Here is a 12,803-nt window from a genome sequence, read left to right on the forward strand (position 1 = left end):
AAACAGGTTAATTATTTTTATTTTTTTTTAACCTAAATCTCTTTTGGGGCCACCAGTCCACCACCATGGTCACCCTAACCCCTAACCGCCACTGCCACCCACAAGGCCACCACAAATTATTCCAACCATGCTGTAACCACCCCTAAAACTCAACCTCCGCCCCCAAAAACTTGACCCACAGCCCCGAAAAACCTCCACCCAGCCTGAAAACTCAACCCTCAGCCCTAAAAAGTAAACCCCGGCAGCCCCAATTACCTCTAAATTCAAATTTTAGCTTGAAATTAAACCCAGAAGCTCCTCTTTAACCAAGGCTCAATACTCTTATACTGATTATAGAAATTTCTCATATCCGCAACCACCATCTTTAATCACAAACATATGCAGCAACGACGTAGTCATCGAAGCCGATGAATCGATCTTCAATTCGTAAGACCAGCGAGGACATTACGACCATCGATGTTCATAGCACATAAACCACAAATTTCTTCGCGGCAAGTTCGGCAGAAGGTGACTAGGTGAGAGAGAAGGATCGATTTTGTTCTTGATGTTGATGAGAGCGTCGAGAACCATGAGACCATACTCCTTGAGGTTGATCTCATAGTTTTTGAGCTCGGGTTTCGAAGGAGTCGGGGTTCTAGCGGTAGATTTGGAAGGTTTTCATTGATATTGGTGGCGGCGATGGTGAGTTGAGGGCTAGGTTGGGTTGAGGAAAGCAAGGGCGGCAATGGGGAGGGGAAAGCAGTGGCGGGGTGGGGCTAGTGGCGGGGCTGTGTTGGGGTTGGAGATGGGTTTTTTTTTTTTATATATATATATTATTATTAAAAATTTGAATAAACCTATTAAAATTCAACACGTGTTTTATAACCTAAGAAAACCGGTTACCAAAGCTATCCAACCGGTCAAGGATTGTTAATGGAAGATCCATGTTAAAGGTGGGATTGTTTCTGGAATTTCAACAGGTAGGATTGTTTCTGAAAGACCGACTAAAGGTGGGATTATTAGTTTACAATTTTCCTAATAATAATAATAATAATAATAATAATAAATTTGGGTGAGGAACATGAGAGAAGAGAGATACAATATTAAAATGTAGGTTTTTTTGTCAAAAAAGAAAATGTAACCCTTATTAAAACACAGAGGGAATATAACTTTTACTTTAGTCGATAAATTCTCACATATCACATGGACCCTCTTTATTATTTCTCTCTATCTCTCTCTACTCCAAAAATTATTTAGGAGTCCGCAATTTTAAAAGTGGTACGTTTAATAAAAAAAAGAAAGCATAATGTGTTCCGTAAGAAAAGAAAATATAAAATCAATTCAACTTTATTATTTTATTTCTATGAAATATCAAATTATGTACAAATGAAAGCAAGCTAGTACAAAAACAAAAGGGGGGAAAAAGATTATGAAATGATTGCTATTAGTAAAATCTGTGATTTGTTACAAGGGTGGAACTATTTAAATCACATAAACAAATTTTCGTGATATCTAAACCTAAGTATACAAAAAGAATGGGCATAATTTACAAGTGCTGATTTCCTGAGGCATAAATTACACAGCTGGCTTCCTTCCCAGCAATTAAACTATTATCATCAACTTAAGCTAGAAATGTACAGTGTCTTGTCCTCACATAAGCATATTTAACTCAGATAGATCATCCATGGGTATTTCAAGACCCATAGAGTCGTGATCTTGCAAACCATCCTCGTCAAAATTTAACCAAGTACTCAGATCTTGATGTCCTTCAAATTCATTCGCTACACTAAGGTCTTCAATCGAGTCTATTTCACTTAAGGGCAAGCTACTAAGGTCCATAACATCTTTGCACTCTTTGGATGAATCAAGAATGTTTCCAGGAGAGATTAACCCTTCACGTTTCCTATTACTATTATTACCAACCATGTCACTGAAAACATTACCTGAAGGTTGGACTGGATGTGTAGACAACTGCGCAGCCTTTTGCTTAGGTTTCGACTTTGTTTTCCGTTCACCCCTCAAATTAGATATTGAAGGGCGGCCAGCTTTGGCACCGGAATCTCTTTCAGTTCTCTTTCCCTTTGCTCCACCCAAAAGCGATGATCCAAGAGTTGCTGTTGATCTTAGGGCAGTATTTCCACCAACATCATCAAGCAACACTTCCTTCTTCTTGCCTCTGTTCAATATAGGTCCATTCTTTGCAAAAGCATGGTCAGACTGATGAGAAAGAGCTTCATATGCATCAAATGGACCCCTACCAGATTTATCATTTTGAAAGTCAAGCTGTTCAGGACCAGTAAGGTATGCTCCTGTAAACATTAAAAGCAGAAAGTTATTTTCAAGGGGATATGTCGATAAAAATGATAACTTGTGGTCAAGGGACTTTTCAGACTCCATGAGTTCAGTTAAACAGTTTCTCATCCTACAATTTTTTAAAAAATAGAGTTTTTATCCTACTTAAGTGGAAGAGAGGATGATAATTAATTTGCAGTGACTTCAAAATTTTACTTCTTTTGTTTAAATAGTCTTTATACAAGAGACCAGCTAGGTATATATTTGCGGTATGAGTTAAACCAGAGTCCCAGATAGACAAGATTTATATTCACTACAGCTAACAAGCTAGTTTGATCGGATGTATACTAAAATAATACCAGATGATCTAGAGTCCAATCGCATGTTCTGTTCTGCTTGGATGCCACTGGCGACTCCCGTGTTATTGCTAGGTACAGCAAGAAGAACATCACGAAGAGAAGGCTCACTGAAACAACTCTTCCCTGCGTCTTCAAATTTCCGACACCTAGCCAAGGTTCTTCTAATGAAGGCCAAGGCCACGTGTCTTGAGACCTTAGTGATCCCAATTCTAGCAGCACTGCTTCCACGTGTTGCCTGATGAGAACATGAAATATATCATATTTATGTATCAAATAATAAAAAAATTATACATATATAATAGTGAACACTTCAATTCCACAACTAGTACTAAATATTCAATACAATAGTAAACACACTTATTTGATCCTATAACTTTCACCTCTTTCTAGAGATGTAATATCACAGATCTAGGAGTTGCGCTTGGGGTTGAACCTCCATTCTTTTGAATCAGATTTTAGATATCATTCATCTAACTTTGAAATCTAACCACAGAAAAACTCCAACAACACAGTTCACACAAGAGTACAATGGTAGACAAAGGATCCAAAACATAACTAGCATAGAATAACTAAATAAATTTGCTGTATTTATCCAATTTACATGAAGGTAACAAAAGTTGGCAATGACTGGACAGGCACCTAAACATAATCCATGTACAAACAAGTGATGCTTTTACGTTGTATCTCGTTCACACTAGACAGCAAGAAAATGGCACAATAGAAACCTCCGCCATTGCACATTTCATCAAAAAGAATCTTTCTGTCTCTGATAAGCATCCTCTTTTTTCCTTTTCTTTTTTTTTTTTCACTTCATTCTTGATATAAGTCGAAGTTTTTTGTTTCAAATATTACTCCCATCCCAATATAAAGGTCCCATTTCACCCAAACATCTTGTCTCCAAATAAAAGTGCCATTTATTCACTGTCACATTGTTATATAATTTTAATCAACCAATCCCACTCCCTTCATCTCTTGTTTATTATATTCACAATTAATCAACCAAATCCCACCCTCTTTTTTAATTCACCTTTAATGAAACCAATGTACCAAACCCAACCTTCTTCTGTTATTCACCTTCCTAAAAACGTGAGTAAAAGGAAAATGGGACTTGTATTTATGGACGGACAAAGTACTACGCACTAACATTCAATTGCTTCCCATCAACAAACTACTTAAAGCACCCATTCTTTAATGCATTAATAGACTTGTAGCCTACAGAAGTAGAGACATAATATTAAATTGATATACACACCAAACAAGCAGGGGTAATCACTAATATCAAGTTATCAACAAAACCACCTAGAAATAACTTCAAGATAAACAATATGGCCCATAAGGGGAAAAAAGTACCAGAAGCTTTCGGTAAGCCAACTCAATTAACCTGTTCATTGCAAGCCGCTCAAGGTCCCTGAAAAAATTAAATAAAGATTAATTGTAGCACATACATCAGTTAACTCCAGATGGTAAGCAAAAAGTCAATAATCTTACCGCCCTTCAACATCCTTGTCTTCTACAGCTTTATTTAATTTGTCCAAGTATGCTTTCCTTTCCATGGCCTACAGAATCACAGTAATATAATGTAAATTACAGATGAAGAAAATATTATTCAAGAAAAGAGAAATTACAGTAAACTATTGTAAATGCACTGATCTTGCCCAAAACAGATCTCAAGTGTAGCATTAGGGCCTACAGAAAACTAACTAAACCTAGGCAAGCTATTTATTTCTTTAATGCATAGTACTCGTTAGAAAAAATTATATTTTTGCAGTGTAATTTTCACATAATGGTAGATAATCAGGAATAAAAAGAAAAGATCGAGATAATCAATTGGTGGATTAAAAGAAAGCGCTATTTTGTCAAAGCAGAACTGCATCATCGACATACAAAAGCAAATAATCTGGAATCTAAGGACAGAGAAATCAACCTGCGAGAAAAGTTGCTTTTTAAGTTGGATGATGTCTTGATTAATCAACTCTTCCTCTCCCTCTGCTAGATCAGGCTGAAAGGAAAAGATAAAAGCAATTTAATTTCAGAATGCTACCAAGCATCACATGTATGGACTTGCATACAAAGGATTTAGGCTAATGTCAAATAACCTCAAGGTTGGAGCAAGACCAAAAGAGAAATACAAAAGGTTCAACTTTAGATGCTGAAACAAATACATACCACAGTCTCTGGATATAAGCCAATACTTTGCAACTCAAGCAGCAGTTTATCATCCATGCACATCTGGTCATATTCACATTCATATGAAGAATTACCAGAAGCATTCATATGAATAGCTAGTGACCCATTTGTGTCATTTCTGTGAAGCACAGGACAGGCCTGACCAACAGAGTGTGTAAAACCGTAATCATCTTCCTCAATTTCATCATGCATAGGAACGTGGATATTTGAGAACCTATGATTGGCATTGCCATTGCAAGATATTCTATCAGCCATACATGGATCATCTCTATTAGCTAGGGAAGCAGCATTGCTAAGAAAATGGTGTTCTTCAAAGTCTTCAAAATCATCTTCAACAATGAGAGCAGAGAGGACTCTCTGGTATAATGGGGTGAGGCTGTTAGGCCCTTTTTGAGAGTCTGATCCTCTACATGAAGAATCATAATCCTGACAGTGATTAATGAAGTCTCCTGTCTTGGCTGATTCTGTCAGCCCATTGTCCAGGGTGCATATCTTGGTTTCTCCGGAAACAAAACTTTGTGTCCGAAAATGTTCTACTTCAGTAACATTTCTCTGCAAGACGAGGATGAACAGTAACCACATGCATTTTAAGAGTATATATATATATATATATATATATATATATATATATATATAGTTAACATTAAAAACTAGAATACTGTGCCACCTTAAAATAACAGAGTAACAGCATTTGATGTAGCAAGCAATCCATCCACACACAAAAAAGGAAAAAAAAAAAAAAAAAATCAAGTGCCACAAAAAGGTTAGTAAAATAACAATTATAACAACCTGAAACCTAGTATTCAAGTTTGCAATCAAAGAGACCAACAAAAAGGTAAGTAAAATAGATATGCAAGGAACCTTAGTGCCACAAAAATCTCCCTCTGCCTTCTATGAATGAGACTCTTATATTTATAATCCAGAAATTTAGGGATAAAGGCCCTATATATTTCTAAAAGCCGAAGTTGAACATTTTCCAGTAGTGACATACTTTACAGTAGCACACACCACCTATAGCGACATATTTTACAGCTAAGAAAAACAGTTATAATTACTTCAATTAGGAATTTACTTTGACAAATCTCTCAAGGCATGTGAAACAGGCACTAGAAAGGTGCTTGACCAACTTACTTAACTATCAAAAATTAATCTATGCTAGAAGCACATACCAGAGTATTATCGCCAAAGCTTGTCGACTCACGTTCATTTGAACGATCCTCTGCAATTTTTAGCTGTTACATGTGCATAACCACCAACAACAGCAAACAAGAATTCAAATTCCAATCAAACAGATACAGGAGCTTCTGCTAAACACATAGTACACAAATTATACACGACAAAATCACCTGTTCTTCCAAAAAGGATTTATCCTCTGGTCTAAAATTAAAAAGGGGTTCCATTCTTTTCCAAAATGAAGAAGAACAACCATTATCTGCAAAATCAAACACCATTTGTGAAAACGAATCCACATTAAATTACAAATCACACAAAATTCAGATAGAGGCATACAACTGGCATTGCAAGCAAACTGCGCTGCTGCTAAAAGTTCATCACGGTCATCATCCGATTCACCTGAAACAGCACACAAAAAGCACGTTGGTCATACAAGTGACAGGCACAAGCAGCCCATGCTTACTGATCACAGTCACAAGTAAAAATCAAGTGTCAACCAAGTCAGCAATTAATATCCTTTAAATATTACTTTAACTCTAGACAAACACAATAATGCCACAAATATAGTATATTTAATTGTATGAACAATCAATTTCAGGAGCAAAATAAATTTTATTTTAGGGACAGGCAAACAGCTCAAGTGAAAAACACTTCTTTTATTATATCATGGCAGAAATAATCAAATGTTCTATGATGAACAATTTAAACAATATTCCTGAAATGGTCACGTACTCACATCTATTTCTTGCAAATTTGTAAAGGTCATGTAAATACTTCCTCCGTTTCTTTTTAGTTGACACGCTTCTTTAGTCACGTTTGCCAATCCACAACTTCAAATATTCATATTTTTAATTACCGATAAGCAAAAATTATAAAAAGTTGATATTTTGTAAATATATATCGTGACGAATCTAACAAGATCCCACATGACTATATTTTCCAATTACGTATAAAGCACAAAACACAGTCAAAGGGGAGTTTGTGAATAGTGCTAAAGTCAAAATGTGGCAACTAAAAAAAACGGAGGTAGTAATAGTCTTAGGACATTGTTATATTTGGTGCTAAGTATATGAGGTGTTTTTGCTCATATTTTATGAGAAAATCACACTATGGTTACAAAGGTGGTTTTCTCAGAATATATCAGCAAAACACCTTATGTACTAAGCATCAAGTATAATAATGGTCTAAGTCTAATGTATACACGGCATTCACAAAATTGCCTCAATGACTGGTTAATCAGCTTGGAACTTAATTCTTTCCTTAACTCTGATGTTAAAAATTAACCACTGCCTTTGCTCTTGAGAGAAATGTCTAATTCAGTTTTTACAAAAAACAATTAGCAAAGATTACACACCAAATAGATGTCAAACCTGTGAAATCTGGAGAGCTACTGTTTGGCAGAGGTCCAAGACGGGTAAATCCCTTACGATCTGATTGCTTTTTAAGCGGAGGACGGCCTGACTTACTGCAGTACATAGAGAAAATAAAATATCAGTCTAACCATGTTACATTAAAAAACGGGTAAACTCTTGATCACTTAAAAAGTCTTCACCTTCCATTCTTCTCAGAACCAGGCCTTGCACTCCTAACAGGTTTTCCCATTGTTGGACTATCCAGCTTCTCCCTTAAAGGAGACATGCTACCCTTTGGCACGGAAGAGCCCCTCCCACTTCGACCTTGTCTACGTACACCATCACCAATTTCATCCTTCACAAGCAATTTGCTCTTCTTTGTGAACAAGCCAGAAGGACTAGCATGCTGATGAGAGTTGGAACTTTTATCATCCAACTCAGAACCACCAAGCTCTTTATCCTTGAGTCTGTTGTCAACAGCACTGGTTTCCTCACCTTCAGATAATCTTGCCGGAGAAGATGCGTTGTCAAGTTTAGCCTTTAGCTGCTGTGAGCTACTCATTATATTTCTGACAGGAAATGACCCATTCACAGAGCCAGATATTCTGGTGCTAAAATCATTTGGAGTGCATCCTTCAGATGAAATCTGTGCTTCATCATGATTGGAAGTAGGAGACACAATATTTGTTCTCCGATTACGGGAAATTTTTTGCGGTCTTTGACCGACCCATTGAGCCATTCCAGATGATGAATCAGTTGAGGGTAGGGGACGTTTACGATTATTCACTCCAGCCAAAGAATGGACCTTATTTACATTAAGGGGTTGTTCCCAGTCTTCTGCTGCCCCAGACATTCGCGAGAAGCTCGGAGATGAATTTCCTACTGAGGCAGGACCAGTTCGGTGAGCTCTTGAAGCCTTTCCCTTCGTAATGGAACCAGGGCTGAACACATGGGGATCCTCACGCATATTTAACCTAAATGATACAAAGAGAGGTCATAATAAAAAAAAACTAGATCCGCATGCAGTTTAAACTGCTACAAAAATAGGATCATAAAAATCCAATTCAAAGCAGTTGGTATCCAAACAATTGGAGCTATTACATACTTAGAATTTCCTTTTGGCAGTAATCTTTCCTTGTTCATTCCAGTAAGCTCCCTAGAAAGAGAAGTCTTGTCCAATTCATTCTTAGGTGTCATACGACCGCTCAAGCTCACAGGTGATGGAGCTCTTTCTAACTTGTTGCTTCCATTAGTACCATTGGAAGACCCGGATCTACAAAATATAAACTTTCACAGCTGAATTAAATGCAAAACAGTCATGGAAAGAAAAAAATTCTCAAGAATAAATGCCAAACTTGGCCGGTGTCAAACTCAATCTCCACGATCGATAGAGTTCATCTTGCCAATTTTTATGAAGATTGAGCATGTGAAATACAACTAACAAGGCTGATCTAAAATCTGGAAAGGACATTGTAGAATTAAGAGATTGACCCATGAATTTATTAAAAGAAATTTTTTTTCTTAAAAAAAAAAAGTATTCATCTGGAGCAAGATAATTTTTTATCAGGTCTAGGTACCTAACAATTAAATCAACTATATGCTCCTGGTGCAATTTTTTCCTATCCACATAGAAAAGCATTCTTAGATTACAGGTGGTAGACTAATGACATGACACATATATGTTAACCCGAAAGTCACAGTAACACTGCTGGTGCCTAGAGTTCTGTAAAGGCTGCTATGGAGTACTCAAAAACGTTTTCAGTTAGTCTTCCTGAGGGTTTTAGGATCGTATCCTACAGTTCCTTCCTGCACAAATTTAATCCAGCGCCAAGGCCTTATTATTGTTATTACTAGTCATGCAGCAAGAGGAGTGCAATATACAATGGCCAAGAAAATATAGAAGCTTTTCAGCCATATTATATATTAGAAGACATGAGGCCGAACTTTTAGATCGAAGAAATAGTAAAACACCTGAAGCCAAGAGCATCTGAAGAGTGAATTCCAGAATCACTGCCAAGCCTACCGTGCATGGTCCTCTTAAGCTCTCCATCACCATCAACCGACCTAGGGAATACACTACTTACTGAACGTTTTCTTTTCATTTTTTTGTCCCATCCTTCTCCACCAGCAGGTAATCTGCGAATTTTTTCTTCACCAAGTTCAGAGCTACCCTCCTTAGGTCCATCTTTATCCTTTCCCATCACTAAATGTTGCCTTGGGACTCCATTGCTCCGTCCTTCTGACTGAAAATTTTATTTTAAACAACCAAAAATTAATGGAAGTTATACAGATACATCAACAGTTGCAAAGCACAACTGTCAACATAACTCAAAGCCACTGGAAATAAGAGCAGGGCAAATTTCCCCAACAAACCCCATAGATTACAGTAACTAATAACTAAAATAAACAGATTGAGGACAATCTAAACAAAAGGTTAATAATGGAAACAGAACTAGGATCTGGGAATGTAAAAGGTCATTTTGACAGAAAAGGCAAGAGATGTGCCCTCCTTTATATTTCTAATCATCAATATATGTGAGATTCAAAAAGGTATCTTTCAGTCTTCAGCGATCAGCAAAAATAAAGCACAGTCAATCAGTCATTGATTATGCCAATAAAATTACTACGCATATTATACTTCCCTACCTTTTTAAAAGTTCAAGCAAACTTTTCTGAATAGTGTGCGGATATGTATACCATAAAAATATTTGTTTATTTTTTTTCCCTCGTTAATGTTATGAATAGTGTGCGGACATTTATACCGCTAAAAATGTTTTTTTTATTTGTTTTCCCTCGGTTATGTTAATTGCCTTTTTTCAAATTTTTAAGAACAGTGTGCTGACATTTATACTCCTGCAAAAATATTTCTTTACATATTTTTTCCTCATTAATACTGTCAACAAATATATTTGAAACATAAGACCAAACCGAAAGAGTTCCCTAGACATAGCTAGCTATGGCACCCCACTAAAGAATAAAATTACAACAAATTAAATGGCATAGCCGAAGGATTGAACTACATAAGGAAAAGGAATATAACTTGGTGTATGGTATATACATACCCGCATTTCCCCCATTGGTGTTCGGGCACGCTTATTGAGACCCATGTTCTTACTTCTGTCCTCTAACTTTTGGGTTGCGAGATCTGCTGAGTTTCGATGTGACTGGGCTCCCATCTTCAGCAAGTTTGAACCACCTGATCTTTCGTTTGGCAATTGCTTCTTTGAGTTTGAAGCTTCAAAATACTTGTTCAATTTATTTAACGAATCATCCAATCTTTTGACCCTAGTCCTGCATTTAGCATTAGCATACCTCTTTTAAGCATATAATCAAATCTAGGCAAAAAGACACCCACATTTGAAGCACAAATACAATGCTAACACTATAGATGAATAAATAAAAAGACAAAAGGATAACATCAGTATAACTTTCAGCACATGAATGTTTCTCCTGCATAAATTTACTGGGTTTAAATATAATACTCCAAAGGGAGATAGTATAACCAAAATCATCAAAACGATATAAGACCACTGAATTATATGCATGCATTTAGCATTAATAAGTACCTAGCCTTCAAAGATCCTTCATAAACACCTGCTTTTAAGCGTTTCAATTCTTCAGTAGCCAAATTTGGTGGAGGCTTAGCATGACCTGCTCCAAAAGAATTATCTTCAGAGGCATTACCAAAGGAATAACCTAATGCCCTCTTCAATTCACCTGCCCGTATATTTTTCAGATCTCCCATTGTAATGGGCTCCAGTACCAAACACTGGGATAATGGTGGCAAATCGGCCATCGGTGAAGCATTCATTTTCGATGTGCCAGAGCTATAATTCCTACCATCACTTCCCTCACGAAAGCTTCCGGACCTATCCAAACTAGGACCCGCATAACTACTTCGCTGTCCATTTGAATAGCTCCCTGAAAAGCCTGAATTATCCGGACTGGCAGAACTCAATTCAAACTTTGCATTTCCAGCCATTAGCTCAAGTCCAATACTAACTCATGTCCAGTAAAACTTAAAAACTTCTACCCCAGAACAACTTAACTAGCTAAAGTATCAGCCCATCAACGACCCATGATTCCTCAAGTACCAAGTCAAGGACACAACCCACAATCCAATAAGCCCATAACTCAGACCAGAATTTAGCAAACAATCTGTCAAAAATAGCAATAAATGAAGCCATGATACACATTAAATAAATAAATTAAGAACAAAAAAGGCTATTTACTTATTTCTCCACCCAAAGTGTCCCAAGATACCTACTTTCCTTACTAAAAAATTGCTTGCAAAGATTAAACACACATCAATATTCGACTAATCATCTTTCCACAAATCAGCAAAAATCTAATAAAATAATAATTTAAAGCAAGTAATAAACATAATTAATAAACCCGATTGAATTCGATAAATATCAGCTAAATCATGCCAAAAAAAACAGACAAATTAATCAAATTAAGCAACTAACAAACAACTAGAGTATCACAAATCAAGTAAGCAAACGAACATAATTACCTAAAAAATTCAAAACCCTAGCTCAACCAAAAAAATTAGGTTTTTTTTTTTAAATAACCCAAATTGAGCAAGATAAAAAAAAATCACACATATGCAAAACAAACCCGTAAACAACCAAGAAAAAAATTTCTATATTCATGGCTTTGCCTGACATTAAAGAGTTATATAAACCAAAGCCTGCAACTCATTAACAACCAAAGTTGACTCAATTATCAAACTAAACTCAATAAATTACGCTAAATTTTTCTTCCTTAACAATATGAATTGCAAAATTATAGCAACGAGATCGCTCAATATAATCTTTCATAACTTCAGTAATTACAATCAACGGTTTAATAATCCAACTTAGAACCCTAAATTGACTATAACTGAAAAAATTAAATTAAAGATTAAACACTAGATTGTGAAATAGTAATTCGATGATAGAAATATGAAACATCTTACCTTAGAAGCTGTTTCAATTGAAGGTAAAAAGCTTCGAAGCCGCTTCAATGGAGAATTCAGAGTACGGTTCAATGGAGGAGAGAGAAGAGGGGGAAGGGGTGCAGCGCAAACGTGAAAAAGATCGAAAGGGGGAAAAAGAAAAATATAGATCTAAGACGAATATTAATGACACGCCTATAATATCAACTCAATTGGTATTAAAAACTGATCCGAAAATTTTAAGTTAAATTGAGTCTGATTCAAGTTGATTTGAGTCGATATGCCTCGAATTCAAACAGGTCTTATATAATTGATTTGAAAGTTAGTTATCAATCATCCATTTTATTAGAAAAAAACCTTTTAATCAAAATCATTGATATCCGAAAATTACTTGATATTACCTGAAGTTGTAATTACTCAGTCCATTTGTACCCAAATTTTTATTATTATCACTCGAAATTACTTGTTCAAAACATATTAACTTCACTTTTATTAAACCTAGTTTGTTTTAGACTTGACATG

At 36.0% G+C, this 12,803-nt stretch overlaps 1 protein-coding gene across 1 annotated transcript; it reads right to left on the reverse strand.

Annotated features, from left to right (window-relative positions):
• Positions 1-1,394: 1,394 nt before the first annotated feature.
• On the reverse strand, positions 1,395-12,544 carry LOC110706175. Its single transcript, XM_021884076.1, has 16 exons — positions 12,303-12,544; positions 10,909-11,500; positions 10,405-10,633; positions 9,314-9,585; positions 8,448-8,615; positions 7,543-8,316; positions 7,361-7,455; positions 6,327-6,389; positions 6,164-6,249; positions 5,987-6,049; positions 4,797-5,369; positions 4,555-4,629; positions 4,119-4,186; positions 3,981-4,038; positions 2,631-2,865; positions 1,395-2,288 (listed from the first exon to the last, which is right to left on the reverse strand). Exons 2-16 carry the CDS (start codon positions 11,322-11,324, stop codon positions 1,630-1,632), a joined length of 3,834 nt encoding a protein of 1,277 aa, XP_021739768.1. The 5' UTR covers positions 11,325-11,500; positions 12,303-12,544; the 3' UTR covers positions 1,395-1,629.
• Positions 12,545-12,803: the final 259 nt, after the last annotated feature.

This window comes from Chenopodium quinoa, unplaced genomic scaffold (genome assembly GCF_001683475.1).
Source record: "Chenopodium quinoa cultivar QQ74 unplaced genomic scaffold, ASM168347v1, whole genome shotgun sequence".
NCBI classification, from domain to species: domain Eukaryota; kingdom Viridiplantae; phylum Streptophyta; class Magnoliopsida; order Caryophyllales; family Amaranthaceae; genus Chenopodium; species Chenopodium quinoa.